The 18,851-nt window shown below is 37.3% G+C and overlaps 1 protein-coding gene and 2 long non-coding RNA genes across 20 annotated transcripts in view; 2 read left to right on the top strand and 1 right to left on the bottom strand.

Annotated features, from left to right (window-relative positions):
- Nucleotides 1-1,558, top strand: part of LOC140845236 (uncharacterized) — a 46,668-nt gene extending 45,110 nt beyond the window's left edge. The window contains exon 3 of the long non-coding RNA XR_012124023.1: nt 1,429-1,558. This is a non-coding gene — a long non-coding RNA (uncharacterized lncRNA). The remainder of the gene's footprint in view (nt 1-1,428) is intronic.
- Nucleotides 1-18,851, bottom strand: part of SORBS2 (sorbin and SH3 domain containing 2) — a 187,913-nt gene that overhangs the window by 32,253 nt on the left and 136,809 nt on the right. For 9 of the 18 annotated variants that reach the window (XM_073219132.1, XM_073219133.1, XM_073219135.1 and 6 more), the window contains 5 exons: nt 13,750-13,908; nt 13,005-13,088; nt 11,054-11,110; nt 6,653-6,702; nt 4,141-4,328 (listed from right to left, as the gene is read on the bottom strand). In XM_073219132.1, coding sequence (XP_073075233.1) covers nt 4,141-4,328; nt 6,653-6,702; nt 11,054-11,110; nt 13,005-13,088; nt 13,750-13,908 — 538 coding nt within the window. Of the gene's footprint in view, nt 1-263; nt 1,868-4,140; nt 4,329-6,652; nt 6,703-11,053; nt 11,111-13,004; nt 13,089-13,749; nt 13,909-18,851 lie in introns of those variants that run through there. The other 9 variants (XM_073219140.1, XM_073219143.1, XM_036996807.2 and 6 more) reach the window with 6 other exon arrangements.
- LOC140845238 (uncharacterized) overlaps nt 1,631-18,851 on the top strand; it is a 268,537-nt gene continuing 251,316 nt past the window's right edge. Inside the window, exons 1-2 of the long non-coding RNA XR_012124024.1 lie at nt 1,631-1,761; nt 5,028-5,105. This is a non-coding gene — a long non-coding RNA (uncharacterized lncRNA). The remainder of the gene's footprint in view (nt 1,762-5,027; nt 5,106-18,851) is intronic.

Below are 18,851 nucleotides of genomic sequence, written 5' to 3'. Positions count from 1 at the left end.
GGATAGTTTTCCCTTTCAATTTTGAATGAGTAAATTTTTGTGAATTGATGGTCACTTTAAGCCACACATTGAGTCCAAATATCACATGGGCAAATGAGAACTATTCAGTAAGACATGTTTGCACAACAAGCATTTGCTTCAGACACATAATGATGCCAAGTGGTCTCACAACTCAGGAACGGTAAGATGTAGGAGTGGAAAATGAAAGAGCTGGATGGTGGTGTGTCTGAACCACAAGGGCAAAGAGAGGAAAGTCCATCCACCTTGGAGACTCGGCACACTCTCACGGTCTTGGTGGTGGTGGTAGTTGTTGGTCGCGTCCCCATCTTGGAAGGAGGCACTGTGAGGCATCCTCCCACAGTCGTTCTGGTACAAAGGACAATGAATAGCACCATCTTGAGGCTGTGGGTGGAAAGGCTGGTGCCTGGGGCTCCTTTTTAGAGCCTTAAGTGATGAATTCCTTTCAGGAACATCTGGCAGCAGTTCACTAATAAGACGGTGCAATATACTGTTGTCTGGCAAACTCCCCCTTCTCTTTTCAGCTTTAATTTGGTCACAGATGTCTTTAAGGGCAGAGTCCAGAGCCTCAAATACAGATGTTTTACATTTTGCCTTTTCAGTCTGTTTTTTGGGAGTTGAACTTTTTTTCCTCCGGAAAGGCACAGGACTGACTAGGAATGCAAGTTTAGAAAGGCCAGGGTCCATTTCTTGTCTTCTGGGCTCTTCCGTATTTTCATGTTTAGCTCTTTCGTGTTTTAACATGGTGGTAAATCGAGTATAGGAGGCTGGGCATCTGCCTTTGCAGGAGCTGATGAGGTGCCGGTGATGGTGGTGGTGATGGTGGTGGTGGTGGTGGTGGCTGGATCCGTAAAAACTTTCAGAGGATGTGAAAGAAAAGTGATCAAAATCACTCTCACTGCAAAAGGATGATCCTTCTACATGAATGTAGTCACTGTGGTCAGACACAACTCCATCTTGGTCACTGTCGGAAAACTCCATGTGAGCTCTTGGCTGTTCATCGCTGGTCACCTCGATATGAATTGGCACCAGGGTTTTAGCCTTGTAGCTTCGTTGTGCCTGAGAAGGGTGTCGACTTTGATTTTCTTCCTCCAGCAAAGACTCAATAGAAAATCGCCTTTTGGGACATAAACCATTTTGTTGTGGTTCCAGGGTTATAGGAGATAACATTTCATCTCCTAAATTTGGCATGGATTTTGACTTTTGAATCAACTTTTCAAATTCAGAAATGCGGGTGGGTACCATGTCCCTGGGCACCTCCTCAGTGGAGGATTGGCTCCATCCCTGGAGCAGGCCCCTGTGCTGCTGCTCCTTTTCATACTGCATGATCCGCGACTTTACCGAGCAAATCACCTCGGAATTCATCAAATCCTTGCGGTTAATGCGGTGCATTTTCTTGTACATTTTTAGGAACCCTGGGGCATCATGGGCTGACCTGTGTCGAAGCCTTGATCTGCCATTACTGCGGCCCTCCTGGATGTAGGGAGAAGCCCATGGCATGGAGCAGCTCCCCTTGGGGTCCTCTTCACACAACAGAGAGCCCATACTTTCTGACTTGGATTTGGGGTCCTGGAAGCTATCGCAGTCATCAGTTAGGAGATCATCACAACTACGGGATTTGATTTTGGGAGAAACTGTTTCCTCAGTGCTGCTCCAAATCTCTGCATTTTGCCGGGCCATTTGCCAGCCGTTCTTGAAAGTAATGGCCCTCTGTGAGTCATGAGGGACGTCCAAATGCTGTCGGTAAGTGTTACAGTAATCTAACTCATTGGAGGGGTTGCCATTGAGCCCTGAGTAACTGCAAAGGGATGAACACATGTCATCCCCACCTTTTAATCCGGGGCAGCATGGTGGAAGAGAGACATTTGGAGAAGTTAAAAAGGTTCACAAAGAGGAGAGCATGTCAGTTAGCATCAGATAGCACAGCAAAGAAAGAACAGTTCGCATGGCGTCCTCTAGACACTGTTACACATGTAGCTTCAACTTTAGAGAAAAGAGTCTGATTCTAAAGTAAGGTCATACTTTTCAATGAATGTAGCTTTGCAGATATTAGAGTTAACAGACCCATGTGTAAAAGTAATTAGTGATGCTAACACACCTGTTTTTATTGCATCATTCATACATCTTTCTGCAAATACTGTATGCCCAAAACACCATAGTACCTTGAAAGCTAATAGCATGACCTTGTAGCAATTTAAAGGTTTGACAGTTAATGCCAAAAGTGATATACACTTAACTAACTTAAGAGGGTTAGAATTTGAGTCTCTTTTAATTTATAGTAACAGAGAGGTAAAGAGTAATTTATAAATTTAATTTACTTAGTCCTCCCATAACCATATCAAATAATTTTTCATGGGCATTAGATAGAAAAAGCTATTAGAGAAAATATTTCCCAAAATTGCACAAGTAATATGCTATGAACTATTGTTGCTAATATTTTTCCAAGAAAAAAAAAGTAACTAGGGTCTCTTTAAACAAACCTGTTTGCCTCTTTAATTGCTCTACCTTCAATCTCTTATTAGGCAGGCTTTCTTAAGGATAACTGGATATAATGTAAAACTTTCATCAGAGATAAATGTATCTTTGCTTTCTTCCAGGGAAGGCCTTTTTAAAAGACATTGTTCTCGGTTGATAATAGAGAGCTAAACCTGACCTAATTTGGAATAAATTTGAAAATATTCTTTCCTTTGGCTTTGTTGAGTTAACTGATAAATGAGAGGCCAAATTACATCTACAAGGATATTTTCTTCTTAAAAATATAAACCTGGTACAGAATAATCATCTGTATTGACAGCTCTTGCTGTACAATCTTCCCCAGATTCTTCAAAAGTAGATAAGCACATTAAGTAGATACGTAATATTTGGGAAAGGAAGTTGACTTGACATTCCTTACGATAAAAACAAATATCCAAATTAATCAGAATCTTTTTAACTTTCCAAGTACAATGAATCACTGGCATTTCATGACCTATTTATTACCTTCAGATGTTCATTTGATAAATGAGTAGAATCTGATAGAGGTATCTCTGTTATTTGAAAGATATCATGACGGAGGCTCACTCTCTCTGGACCTTCCAGTTAGCATGCAAGGCTTTCCTGGGCCATGGACTGGAGCTGTGCCTCCCTCCTGTCCTGAGTCCAGTGGTCAAAACCAGCCTATCTTTGCACATAAATCAGTACTGCTTAGTTTTAATTTAACCACGTGTGAAGAAGTTCAGTGCTTACCTTTGCTACATGTAGCTTAATCTGTGCTGTTTTTAGAAACTTCTGTTGAGCTCACTTCACACATTTCAAATTCCTTCTGTTTTAATCCCAAGAGATTGTAGGACCCCAAATTTGGTATAGCCTTAGGTATTTGTGGATGGTCCCATGAGTGTGGCAATAATGTGCTAAACAGTACTTCAGAGACCTAAAGGAGTGATTTGCTCTCTCTCCACACAGCTCATTTAATTTCCAGAGATGAGAGAAGACATATGGACAAATGGCTTGATGATAGCTAAATTTTATGCTTGTGGATTGAAACCAGTTATTTCTCACTAATGGACTGTTGTGAATTGAACACTGTGTTACAGGCAGAACATGGATATTCCACTGTATATATGAATGTTGGCTAAAATATAAAGCAACTGATTAAAGAAAGAACTCTATAAGTTAAACAGATTTTTATCTGGAATTAAATAATTGAAAAAAAATTATGTTTTAGGCATTAAGATTCTCCATTGCTGCTTCTAATTCCTATTCTACAAATCTGATTCATTTTGCTAGTTTTTGTAGTAACATTAGAAAAATTTGACAATATGCAAATGTTTATAAATGTACTTTTTAAATAGCCTCGCAATAAATTAGATACTCTGAATTCATTCCAAAAAACCCATAAAAGAAATATTGAGAGAAAACAAGCATTAACAGATGATAGAGTCCCTTAAGCCACTCAAATGGCTCACCAACATGATTTGGTCTGTGTATAAAGACAGCTATTGTTCTGAAACTATATTTTATTGGAGACACTGTATGTAAGTGCTAATTATCTCTGGATAGTTATCACTGAGCCAGCTCTCACAGGGTACCTAGGTTAAAACTTAAACTAGTCAACTGTTTACATGTCAGTTTATTGTTGCTCACCTTTTGCTCTTGATGGGGAAGAGGGAGAAGAACTAATGAAGGACTTGGTTAGGGTGGCGCTGGATCCGGGGAGGTCTGCCCACCCTGGGCTCGTCCTGCTTGCACTCTGACCCCCCAAGCCCCTCGGTGGTCCCACTGCAGGCTCGCTCTTCCGTCTTTTCCTGAAGTCACTGGCAGTGCTTGGAGAGCTGAAGGAAGCAGTAAGCTTCAGTTAGGTTGGCGTTGGAGGAGGCTACCATATGAACCAGAAAGACTGGGGGGATGTGCTGGTTACAGACAACTCTTCATCCCCAAGCTGCAATTTTAGGATTTCATTCCTTGATGTTGAACACTGTTTCTTTAAAATAATTCCTTTAAAAATTTATAAACTTAGATTTTTAGAGCAGCTTTAGGTTGATAGAAAAAATTGATTGGAAAGTACAAAGAGTTTCCATAAACTCCATCTCCCTTTGCATGGTTCCCCATTTATTGACATCTTCTGTTGGTGTGGTATTTGTTATAGCTGATGAGCCATATTGATACTTATTATTAAATGCAATTAACATCTATAGTTTATATTAGGGTTCATGTTTTCTGTTAAACATCCTCATTTTAAGGTTCTTCTATGTCTTTCTGTGGTGGGATAACATTTATTTACATTACTGAATAATATTCCATTATATGGATGTACCACCGATTGTTTATCCATTTACCTATTGAAGGACATTTTGGTTGCTTCCAAGTTTGGATAGTTATGAATAATGCTGCTGTAAACATCCATGTGCAGATTTTTATATGGACATAAGTTTATAATCACTTTCTAAAGTAAAAATTCTCCTATTTGTAAAATATGTAACTGATAACTCAAGTGTTAAGATTTGTATCATGTATCTTTTTTCTCTTGAAAGAAGAGTTCCAACAAGATAACCATATCCAGAGGATGGACACCACATGGAGGAAGGGATTGGAAAAAAGGAAGATACCTGGTGAGACAAATTTCTCTTACCTCAAGTCCCTATGGCTTTTCCTAGTAATTTTAGCTTTAAAACCCTTACACTAGAATTCAAACATTTTTCTGTTTAAATAATGAATGATCAATAATCTGGTCAGTAAATGAACTATTAAAGGGTGCTTTCACATCATCGTATTAAATAGTGTCAACAGTCTGTAATGGAGGGAATTTTGCTGTGGTCCTGGATCTGAGTATAGCATCATGTAAAGTAAACATTAGTGAACGAAGATATACACTGCACAGCATCTGTCTATCAGTTCTCTAGATAACACTCCAGCAGTGGCCGGCAGTAGGTGGCTGTTCGCTGTGTTAACATTGTCCCCTGTAGTCCGCATACAAATCTATGAGGTTTGTGCTCTTAACCACTGTTTCACAGACAAGGAAATGGGACCCACACGCTCTGCAAGTATACAGGTGGAACTAGACCTCGGGATCTGTGTGCATTCTTCTGAAGTGGATGTCCCCCTTCTCCTAGACATGTAGCTATTTTTGCTGTCACTGTCCTATCAGGAGGTCTGTGTGTCTTTACAGCCATCCTCAGGTCCGAGTGGAACTCTAAACTTCAAACATTTTAGGTGCACATTTAGATGTAAAAGCTGTAACAGAAGGAACTGCAGGAGCTCCTTTCTTATTGACATTAATGTCTTTAGATGGCACTTGTGATCCCAATTTACAAAGGACCCAACTTCCAGAGTTATCTATTTATAGAAACATTACTGATAGAAATCTATAGAAGAGGAAATTAATGTTATATAAATATTTGTTGTTGATGAAGTGAATTTGTATTATTCATTACTGCTATTGAACTGTATCAGAATTCCCGTAATATTTTAAAGTTGGTGTGATGTTTACAGCCTCCCAACAGTACTTACCTTGGCAGACTCTTAGGGCAGTTAGGGCTACTGGAGAAAGGCTATTTTGGTTCAATTCCACTTTGTGTCTGTGTACCTGGCCGACTGTGTTGACTTGGTGAGTTGTGGAACCTAAATTTTAGTTTATTCAGACATGGGGTGATAGTACTTAAAACTTGCAGTGGTGTCTTAAGGATTGAATATATTTATGTACTTAGAGTGCCTGGTATTAGGTAGCCCTCAATTATTGGTAGTAACAGTATGTCTGATTTGTGTGGTCAGAATGAACAAATGTGTGTAGGACATAATTTATAAAATTTTTGATAATTTGTAATTTTTTCAAATGTATTCTCATGTCATCTAATAATACTGAAAAATTGATATTTATAATCCCCATTTAAAGAAAAGAAAACAGTATAGAAGCGACAGGGAAGGGAAGAGTTTCTCAGTCTGTAATGGAGTCCAGGTTTATTTCACTTAGTTTTTATGAATTCTTGAATATGACAATATAAAATGATGTCAAAACAAAACAACTTTGTAAGTATGAGGCTTAAAATAAAAATGAGGTAACATAATCTCCATTATTATTTCACTAAATAGTATTACTACTGAAAGAGAAAAAACCATGGGTATAGAATATTCTGGCTGCATAATGTAATGAGATTCTTACCTAGTGGATCTTTCCAGGCTTCTGTCTACAGAAGATTGATACAAGGAGGCCTGTTAAGATAGAAAAATAGTTCCATGAAACTTTTTACCATGGCAAAATTTCATTTGTCCATGGGCATTAAATTAGGTTTCCTAAAAATAATTTTATAAAAATTGAGATTAAAAAAACCATTTATTATGATTATAAAATGTCTTCCCAAAGAGAAATCACATAATCTGAGTTCTGCTTTCTTCCTATCTGCTTTCTCTTCTGATAGAGTGCATTTCTTTGTGTAACTCAAATTGTGTACAACCCAAACATTGCCTAGGGGAAAAAAGAAAAATTATTAACCACTCCTTCATGTAAGAAAGAGACTGCAAATAGAAATTTCCTACATAAAAGAATGGTTTGATGTTTAAAAAAAATACTTACAGTCACCATCCAATCCTTATAAAACATAAACCTTTATAAGTTTTTTTGTCATGTTGCCAGATGTTATCTTTAAAACATAAAATTTGAAGAGAACTTGGCACATCTTTCATCTGTCAATATAGACATGACATTTTAATAAAAAGCACAGAATTTGGTTTGAAATTAAACTGCCTGGTACTTAAGTCTGGTATAGATTTATATCTTTCATATTAGTTAGGCTCAGGATTAGTTAAAATAAATTATTTAATGAGCCAAAATATAACTTTCTAAAGTGGTGTTTTAACATTTTCATCAGAAAATTAAGTATCAGTTGTCAGGGTTGTAGGAACAAAGAAAAATAGATAATACATATTGACAAGTAATTTCAAATGCTTATTGTACACATCATTTTCATACTCTCTCATTCTGAACAGTACAATAAAGTAGATATTAAGCAAAAAAGTTAGATAGGAATTTTCATTTCTTATGACCATGTACTGGAGTAATTGCTGAAATATTTAAAAGAGAAGAGAGGATCAGTATTGAGCTCTTGAAAATTTGAGATGACACTGCAAAATGAATGAAAGTAGTTGTGGTATAATGTCAAGAATGTACACAGAAATGTATACAAGTGTATATATGTAGGAGACTGATCAGTTCTTCATCACAAACTTCGGTCAGATGTAGAATTGAAATTCTAGTCTGAAAATTTCTTCCATATGAAAGTTAAAAAATATCAGCCAGAAAGGTAGGATTTGACAAATTTTATCTGAAGTTCCTATCACACAGAAGTATTTTACCAGTATTAAAGATAGACTTAGTGGAAACTAAACCACATTTTAAAAACTTTGTCTGTAATTTTATTTTCTGTTTGTACATTAGCAGCAATTAACCAACTAAAAATGTAGTAAATAATTCTGAAATTCTTTGTGTAGATCAGTTTGATAAGCCCACTTATGTATAAGTCTAAAATTGGTATTAACTAAATTTTCACTTAATTCCATCTTGCTGAATAAGAGTGGAATTTTTCCCAGAAACAAACAAAAGCATTTCTCTGCAAGAGAGTATTCCTCCCCTCATAGACAGAAAAAGCATATTTGAATATATTTAGTGTCTAGAAAATACTTAGATTTCTAGGCTGTCGACAAATATATAATTAGGAAAAAAATTTGGTCTACTAATCTGATAAATTACATGATTATTTTAACTTGCTGAATCAGATACTGGAAAAGTGAAAAAATAAATACCAAATAAGGAGAGCAAGCAAGTAAGTAAATAAAACCAGATAATTATATTCCTATTTAGAAATATTAATTCTGCACACATATAGAAGGGCAACACCAAAGAGCATCTGAGCATTGCCATCTGTGTGGGTCATGGCATTTTTGGGACATCGAACCACAAAGCACATTGATTATCAAAAAGTGTCAATTTCAGAGCCCTCTTAGAACATCCTTAGAGCAGTCACAAATTTGAATCGCCAAATGAGATGAGCCTAAACAACACTCCAATATGAAATAAAATACAGTGTAAGAAGTAAAGGCTCTACACTGATAAATTAATGGTGTTTTAGATTTAAGACTAAAGAAACTACAATTATTCCTCCTTGTGCTGGTTTCCACAACCCAAAATAAACAAACCAGTTTTGGGATTCTATGTAGACTCAAAAGAAAAGGTTCAGTATTAAATTAAAAGGAAACAGTAAAAAATCTAGATAGATAACTTAAAGAAAAACTTGCATATTTGAATGGTACCCATCCTAAAATGGAAATTGTGTCCAGATAAGAAGTAACCTATTTTAACTGTTACGTATTACCATAATTTTAACATACCTAAATGAAGGCCATTTTAATGAAATCTAGATACTGAAATACTCTTTTTGCTAGGTGGCAATGCAATTAAACTGCCTAAAGGTCTTTAATTGTTCTTTATTAGCACCAGTTTCTCAGTTACATTTACAGATTAGACAATGTTGTTATTCATGGTGTATGCTAGGTACTTGATAAATAGGAGTTAAGGTAATGTGTAATCAATTAAAAAATTTACCAGAAATGTTCTACATAAATTTGTTAATAACAGGGAAGAATCAGTATTTTTTATGCTCTGAAAAACTGGGAAACAATGCAAATATGCTATCAGAATGATGCAGCACTCCCTCTTAATCCCAGAGATAATGACAAGTCAATTTGACCATCAGCAGAGTGGTTTTCTATGATTTTTTTTGCCATTACCGTAACATAGAGTGCATAGAATTCAGTTCCTATTGTTTTTAATCCAAGAATTATTGTGTAATGTTAATTATAGGAACTTACTTCACAAAAATCAATTGTTAATAAGGAATAGTATTAAGTAAATAATTTGTTTCTAGAAGATTTGAGTGCTATATACATCTCTTGGAAGTACTGAGAAGTATGGTAAAAAGGAAATAGCACTGGAGTGAAAGCTAAGATATCTGTGTTTTGTTTTTAAAATTTGCCACCCTCTCACCCTGTGATTTTGGACATATTTCTTTCAACAGTTGGGCTCTACTTTTCTTGGCTTAGAAATGGTTGAATTTTGGATATGGTTATCTCTAAATCCATTTCAGTTCTGAAAGAACCAACCATATTAAAAACATCTTAGAAATATCTGACCAAAATATCTGATCAAATTGATTTCCAAGGTAAATTCTTGGGCTGTTCATATGTTCAAATGATACTCTTTCTTTAGATGCAAAGGTAATATAACGTACAGAAGAGACAGCTTGTTGTATTTGATTGTCTTCAGACTATATGCCTGTGTACAAAACATAAACCTTGCGGAATGACTGCATTCAGTAACCCAAAATGATCCTGATTACTCTATTTTACTTTTTATTTAATATATTAGTGCTTCGGTCACTTCTCTGTTTCAACATACACTCTGATACAAAATTTGGAGTTGAAAATTACAGCTCTACAAAGTTGGATATTTCCTCCTGAGACTATGCCAGCAATTCTGATTGTCGCCCCCATGAGTTGGTAGTTCTTCCTGCAGCATAAACATTCTACTAGTTTTATTTTCTTGTTGCACATATTTGAGTTAAGACTTTTCAGTGAAAATTAGATATTTATTAGGTTTTTAAAATACATTTAGGACCACAAACTACTGTGCAAAAACCAGTGTATTCACTGTTACCTTTGCTTGTGTCCGTCAATGAGTCTTAAATATGCTTTCCAAAATAACTTAATTTTTCTCTGCAAAGAGCAGAATAAATCCACAGCATTAACTGGGTTGTTTCTGCTTTTTTCATACTCTCTTTGACTAGTTCAAATGATGTTTTACATCGCCTGGCATAATTTTTTTTTTACTTGGTAGATTGTCGTGAACATTCTTATGTAGATATGGCAAATGCATTTCATCTTCTATGCCCATGATAATCTGTTACAGTGGCTGCATGGATTACAGTGTTGAAGAGGATTAGTAGTGTCTATCAAGTGTGTAGAGCTGGGAAGCTGTGACATATGTCCAATTATTTGTCAGCTGTTCTGGATTTTATCTGATGCTAAAACTCACAAATTGTATTTAGGAAAATTAAAATTAAAATAGCATATTTAGGAACACGTGGGGCATAAGCATCTAATTATCTAAGAATCTAAACTGTTGTTCTGTACCTCCAAGCATGATGAGAAAATGATTCTGAGAAGCCTTCTAGTAATATTTATTCAGTCTAATAAAAACAGGTGGCTAATATATGCAGCAAGACCACTATCTCTGGTTTTTGGTGATCACACTGCTAGACACTAGGACTGCACTGAATAGTGAACAGAAAGTTAGAGTTAGAGTTAGAATGATTCCTCACCTACATTTCAGAAAAAGCCAACAACATTGGTGTAATGTCTTTAACACTGATACTAGATACAATACAATGATGAAAAGACAGATTTTCAATAATAGCTTAGACACTGTAGTGAACTATAAAACACAGATGTTCAGAATCGCAGTAACAGATCCTAAGAGAGAAATCTGAAAAAGAGAATAATTTGTTTTTACCTCATTGGAAACACCAGAAGAATGATCTTGAACATAGTCCAGAGCCTTTTTAGGAGGCTGGGTGTCGACGCACCACATAAGCAGAAGTGTAGAGATGGAATGGAGGAGAATCAATGGCAGCAAGGAATGAACATGTGGAAAAGGTGACAACAGTTAGAAACTGAGTGCTGATAGCATCAGATACACATAAAGAGTGCGTGAGTGGAGCGAAATGGGGGTGGCCTAGGAGGAAGAGTGCAGTGTTTGCAAATAACTCTCAAGTGCTGGGCAAAATTACCAGTGATTTGATTAGTATATTTATGAACTCATTTCATCAAATCAAAATCAGCACTCCTAGTCTCTAGCCACGGAGGAATGCAGGTACATTAAACAAACATCAAAGGAACAAGTGGATAGCATGCTGGTGAGTTTCCATGTATGACTGAAAATGATTATAGAAAAATGCTGGTAATTTAGGCTCAGAACAGAAATTGGGATAGTCCCCATAAACTGTCTAGTCAATAGTAGCGGTGTAAATAAAATTAAGCTAGAGAATTTTTTTCTCTAAAATAAAATGCAAATACTTGGATACAAATTAGGAAAAAATATGTGAATACTTGGATACAAATTAGGAAAAAAATGAGAGAAAACATTCCTCCTATTAGGTAAATAAATTCTTTGGTTTATATGCATTTACAGTTACTTTTGATCCAGTTTGATAATATAATAAATCTAACCATGTCTCCTTTGTATTTTAATGGACAAAAGGGACCTCCTAGTGTACTATATATGGTCAGTATTCAAGTATATGAATCAGTGTATGATATGGTAAAACATGGTACTCTCTGATCTTAATAAAATTCTGTGCAGTGTTACTATAGCATCTTACTATGCTGGTGGACAGTAACTGTAATGGGGTATGTGGTGGGGACTTGATAATAGGGGGAGTCTAGTAACCGTAATATTGCTCATGCAATTGTACATTAATAATAGCAAACAAAAAAAGTTAAAAAAAATTCTGTGCAGTGTAATCGGGTATGTTTTTTAAGAGTCTAATATTCAGAAACACAAGTAAGAGTATAAAAAATGTGTAACTAACACACATCAAATGCACAGCTGTTGATAAATAGAGTGCCCTAATAAAACTTGAGTTAGTACAGGAAATGGTTCTTTGAGGCTTGGGTTGACTCTTTATCCAAAATAGACTAAGCAAGTCTCTTAAGATCCACCTTTCATGGGGGTGGTTTGGGAATCAGACGTTGTGGTGGTTTTTACTAGCAAGATTAGAAGTCAAGGTCCACAGGGTTTCCTTATTTTTCTCTTTCCTTATATCCCTAATGGTAAATGAGGTATTTTATAGTTGGAATATTCCAGCAGTAATATTATAGCAGGAATTGCCAAAAGTTTTTGTTTCTTTTGTTTCATAGCCCTGGGTTTAACTTCTGATTCTGCCCCTTACTATCTTGGGCACATTACTTCACCCCTCTGGTCTCTGGTTTGTCCTTATTGGAGGGCACTGTGAGCAGTCAGCTCAGGTAATAAGTACAGAACCCAGCGCTCTTCAGGTGCTTGGAGATTCCTCAGTCAGTGGGAGGAATAATAATAGTAATTATTATTATTATAAATGTGATGATGCTCTTCTGACTGAACTAAAGCAAAACACACTGTGAACAACTACAAGTCTTCTATAAACCTGTAATAACTATCTGAATACTCTAGGGCAGAAACTATCTCAACTTTCTGAGTTTGTTTAGTAGTCCTAGTGCATGATTTGGTAAAACTATACAGGAAATGTGTGAGCATGTGTAACCATTTGGTACAGAAGTGAACGTGGGCTAAGCTGTACCGTATTTGTGTACACAGAATACATTTGGCTTTTGTTCTGTGAATGACATCTGTGTCTTCTAATAATACATTTTATAAATCAAACATTCTCCTAATTTTCTTAAATTAATATTCTAGCCTCACTTACCGGGCGTCCAAACTCCAGTTCTGAAAAGAATTTATACCAGGGCTCATTTTCTAAATCTATGTCATCAGGATTTATGCGATCAGTCTGGAGCAGAAGTGAAGGAAAAGGGAAGGAAAAGGCACACTGAGCCAAGTGAGGGAAGCGCTGGGGGGCCTGACAGCACGCGCACATTCCCACGCAAACGTGCATCCACTCTCATCCACCAAACCTCAGCAGGAGAGAACAAGGGAAATAAAGTAAATGAGTAAAATTAGGATATAAAGACGAGCTATGCTGGCCCCTACGTATTTCCTCTGTCCACCATTTCTAGTCTTCTCCTTAACCTGATGCACCAACTACAGAATACTCAGTGATGGTGAGAATGAGCTTCACTAGCATATTGGAAATGCAAAATAGGCTCAACTCAAGTCACCAAGTATCTCCTCCGGGGGAGTCCCTCCATCGCCCCTTCCCTTGCCGGTCCCAGCGTGTAAGTCTGCCGTCTGCAGACTGGTCACTGAGGTCAGGCCTGTGGAGAGCCCAGGGAGGGTGCAGGAGAGGCGGGAAGAGATACAAGGCCAGGAGGAGTGAGAGTTGCTGGGAGGCCACGAGGCATCTGTTGGCATGAAGAACCTGGGGACCAGGTGAGAAAGGAAGGGGGCAGCAGGGCAAGGGTGGTGGGGGTAGCCACCCTCTGACGGTGAGAGCAAGGGCTGCACTGTGCTTCCCTGTGGGCGTAGAGAAGTTAAAGAAGGAAGGAGCTCACCCAGACTGGGGAGAGAGCCGGCGTGCACGGGCCTGGTGTGGGGATACCGGTCCTGGGTGGAGGGGAGGGGCTACCAGCTACTGCGCCATGTGGTGAAATAGAAATAGGCTTCCGGCCAGGTTCCATTGGAACAGGTGTCGGAGTTGTTGGGAGAGGGGGCTGTAAGAGAGGGGGATGAAGGAAAAACTGATTTATTAGATCGAGGTGTGTGATGGGTCTAAGAGGACACCAGCTAGCAGAGCTTTGTGCCTGCCTCTGGCAAGGCCGGGGCAAATGTTTCAGGGGAGGAAAATGTCCCAGGCAACCCAGCTAACTTAGGAATGGTCAGGACCACTGAAAAGGTGTGAAGACAAGGAGCTTCTCAGAGAGTAAACAATGATCATACTTTCTGAGCTACCCCAAGTATCACCTCCTGTCTACCTTGAACTAGAGAAATGGATTGGGTTGGGGCTAGGTTTTTCACAGTACTGGGGTTGGCTAAGAGTTGGGGAGAGGATGAGCAAGAAAACCCCACCCTGGTTTGGTTGACACTAATTTAGAGAAAAAGCCTATTTTTATAATTGACTTGCTCCCCTCTAGTGGCGTCTGCATATTGTATTTAATATATAATTATTAGGAATGTTAATATAAACACTTTGAGAAAATACATACAATTGCTTTAGTAACAGAAAAACACACATGGACGATTTACTTTACTCAGCCATATCTGTAATGCTTTTAAGTAATATATGCCCAACCAATTGATTTAGGACATTGATTTTATATTAAAAATGGATGCTTAAAGCACTACAAATGGGTTATTATTTCTTTGATAATTATTAGATGACACTAATTAACCATGGTGCAATTGGATAGTAATATTTTAAGTCAGAAAACAAACAAGCCCCCTGCAGCATTCACCCGGCCAGGAGAGGACTATTCTTTGTAATACTGGGCCTTTGAGATATTCCATGTTCAGAAAAGGCCATTATATTGACATTAGCTTGTTCAAGTGTTTGACCTTTTTTCATCCCCAATAGCTTTATAATACACATAATAGTTCTAATAATATGCAGCCTGTATTTAATAATCAGTTATATCCAAAGTACTTTTAGAGATGTGCTTTTTGTTTCAATATTTTATGAGATTATATGAGTAGTTACAAACAGTGATAGAAAAGTTTGAGACATCATAAACTGGTGAAAGGGCCTAAGTTATCCAAATTTTATAGTGATCATAATGATACTGTGTAGTAGCCATAGGAAGTGTTTATGAGGGGATGCTAAGCATTAAAGCAGAATATGACCACGTATTTATACAGTAGTTACAGTAACATCACAAAGCATGCATCTAGAGGAACACCATGTAAGGAAACACACACGTACACAAAAGACCACGGTGGTGTTCTAGCATTCAGATTCTTTGCTCTTTTCTTTCTTGTAAAATACTGTTTTGCTTTACTATTGTAATGTTTTGGGGGAACATCTTATAATTGGTATGGGAAGTGTTGCAGGAATCTGTTCATCTTATTTATGCCAATATTATGTTTGGTTTACATTTCAGAAGTAACAGTGAAATTTATAAAAAATATTCTGGTAACTAATTTACTATAATCTTTCATTAAAAACCTTGATTCAATTTATATTTGATTCAATAGTGCTAAAGTACTAATTGAGATTTTGGTATTACTGAAATACTGTTTTTCTCCAATTATCACTTAGATAATAGCTGCAGCATGTAACTATTTCACGAAATAGTTCAGCTGGACCTAATTTGTAGAGTATTTGACATTAGATTTTTTTAGTAATTTGGTTCCAACTATAGAGGCCGAACTTCTTCCAAGTACTTATTCCACTTCTACTGATCTTTAGTTCTTTCAGATCTCATTGTTTCCAGTGTTATATACTCAATAATGTTATTAATTTTTTATTTTGTAATCTCTGCTTTCAAGTATGGTATTTTGTTTTGCTAAGAGGAGACAAAAATTTCTCTTAGAGGAAACAAATTTGTTTAAAAAACATTTTGAACAGCAGAGGGCAGTAAATTTACCGAACCAGCAAGCGTATGAGCAGTGGTTACAACTTCGTTTTGACTTCCACCTTAAGAAAATACATAACAAATGGATATACTAAATCCTGATTTATAGAAATGCATTCCTATCACAGAATACAGAAAAGGGAGTAGAATATCTATCATGCTGCACAATACCTTACTTAGAATGGCAATTTTCCATGAATTATGATTTTGTAGACTAAAAATTCTACTTACAGACTCAGTGAGCCACTACCTAGAATACATACAAATAGAAATTATTAAGGGAAATGCCCAAACAATGATAACTGGTCATTATCTATAGCAAAAGGCACATGGTTGGGTTGAGTAGAGGTTTTATGGTAAACACACTGTAGGTAGCACAACTAGATTTTTCTCTGCTGTGGTTGACTTGTTGAATCCCTTTAATCATGCAACAGTTAAGAGTATTATGTAGCAATATAGATCTACTGCTTAGATACATAGAGGCCCTACCAGTCAGTGATACACATGCAGATGATCAGCCACAGACATATATACACACTCATAATCTCACTAAATCCATATTTCTCACGTGTAGCTGCAAAGTTCCTTTGAGTTATTCAACACGAATATTAACACTCACACCTATTTAGGAAACACGGTTATGCTTTACTCTAATTCTTATAAAAACAAAAGAGCAGAGACACTGTTGCACATCTTTCTAACCTTTTTTGGTTTTCTTGTTTTGAAAAAACCTAGCAAACCTGTATTTAAAACTAAGATGTCATCCGTGCAGGCAGGGATGTTTAAGAAAATCTAAAACTATGAATCTTATTTAAAAGCAACAAGGGTGAACAATTTTGAAGTTTTTATATTATCTGAAATTTGAAAGCATTTAGTTACTTTTGAAGTTATAGAGATTCTACTGTTTTCAGTATTCTTGTTGCAGCATATAATTTCTATACATCGTTCCAAACAGAAGTGTCAGTGTAATTTATTTATTTAAAATTTATGCTCATTAGATTTTAAAGCTTTAATGGCATTGGCTAGTATGTTTTTAATGTTTTGTGTGGTTCCACAATAAGTGCTATACACATTGTCAGTTGGGGTAATTCTTTATGGTTCAAACTGTCAGATGAAGGTCCCCAAATTTTTATAGCATAAACTTTGAATGACAATCTTCATGGATAAGGATGTTTTTATACTGAGGGTTTAAATTACATTTCTATTTTGTACAATGTTTTCAATGATTATTTCTGTTTTTCTATTATGTGCTAACTTAGCTACTGGACAGAAAGGTAACATTTTCCTATTATTTTCTATTTTATCAAGCATAGAGAGATCCTAAATAAGTGCTTTATTTAAATTTATTTTAGTTTTATTTTGGCTCACCTATAAACTTATCTACTCCAGATGGGATGGAAAGTATTTATTAATATAATCCTAGCAGAGAGTTTGTTTAATTGTCTCATGGAGTAAATTGTGGTTCAAGTTAGTTAAAAATAAACTCCTGGGATTGAAATGGAATTCTGAAGATCAAACATTAGGCTCATTTAATCAGCATTTCTAAATTTATGGTCAAATGGATATCTGTGCACTTCAAAAAGTTGCATTCACTTTTACTTTCAATGCATATTCCATCGATTTGTAAGGGAGAAGGAGATCCTTTTGACCACAGTCTGGGGAAGGACTTTTATTCAAACAGTACTGCCTCCTGTACACCCCTGGCACCCCAGGGAATCATGGAATTAGTGAACCACAGTTCCTAATAGCAGTACGACGAATCCCTCGAGTGTGCTTTGATGGAGACCCACTGTATCTTTTGTCACTAGAAATGTACGGACCTCACAGACAAGCAACACAACAGGGATTGTCTCACCAGCGTGACCCTCTAACTGCAAGGGTAAAGCCTGTAATGATTCATTCGCTTATTAATTCATTGAACATTCACTGAAAACCTACCATGTGCCAGGCATTGTGCTAGGTGTTGGGGATACAACTGGTGCACCAGACATGGTCCCTGCCTTCAAGGAGCTTAAAATCTAGTGAGGGACACAGACAAGTAAACAGACCATTACAATTCAGTGTGGTGAGGGGAAAATGCGATGTGCCCAGGGCGCCCAGCAGGGGGAGCTCTTCACCCAGTGTCCAGAAGTCGGGGTGGGGCTCTGTGGGAGTGAGACAAGACCTAGACTGAGACGGGGTCCTAGAGGAGAGAGGTAGTGGAGAGGGCTTCCTTGGCGGAGGGACCAGCCTGTGCAAAGGGCCAGGAAAGAAGGAACTGGATGCCCTCAGGATAGCTGGGACATAGTGATGAGGCAGGAGGGGCGGGGAGGGGCACCACACTAACGACGTCACAGGAGTCAAACCACAAGGGCTTTTTTCTGAGTTATATTCAAGAATTCAGATTTTGCTCTAAGGTTATCTGGGAGCGAAGAGAAAATTTCGAGCATAAGGTTCTGGAAAGATGACCTGTCTGTGGTGTGGAGACAGGATTGGTGAATTAGGGGAAAATAATTGCAATGCAGGCAGTGGACAATGGTGGACCAGAAGAGAGGAGTGGCAGTGGCATTTCTCGCAGGGGGTGGGACTTTGAGATTGCTGGGGAGAGGGGAATCCGAGAGGGGGAAGCTGTACAGGTGATGGAGACGTCTAAGGGATTCAAAAGAGCAACGGAATTACCTTGCTCTTGTGTATAATTTACAAAAGTTAAATATGAAAAGAACAAAGCAACGCTCACCAACTGTCTTGGGAGTAGAAATACGTGAGAGCACATTCACAAAACTCTGACATCCTTGAATGTCCATTTGCTATCACATCACTCATTTAGCAAGCTGCCTCCTCATCTCCTTTGTTGTGTCAAAGACACTCTGTTAATATATAGCCTGCAACACCACTGTACTCTTGGCACTTTTTTTTTCTGACTTAGAAAGGCAATCAGAATGAATTCAGGGTTGATGGGGGGAAAAAAAAAGGAAATAGTCTAGTGCTATAATAGGAAGCCTTGCCAGAATGATACAGATGACTCGCTCAAATCCTTTGGCGTAAGGCTGGCTGTCAACAAAATTGTTTAGGAGGGATAAAATTTTTGGCTCTATTTCTCTGTAAGA

The sequence above is a fragment of the Manis javanica genome, chromosome 12 (assembly GCF_040802235.1).
Source record: "Manis javanica isolate MJ-LG chromosome 12, MJ_LKY, whole genome shotgun sequence".
Classification (NCBI taxonomy): Eukaryota; Metazoa; Chordata; class Mammalia; order Pholidota; family Manidae; genus Manis; species Manis javanica.
This window is presented reverse-complemented; position numbering and strand designations above follow the sequence as displayed.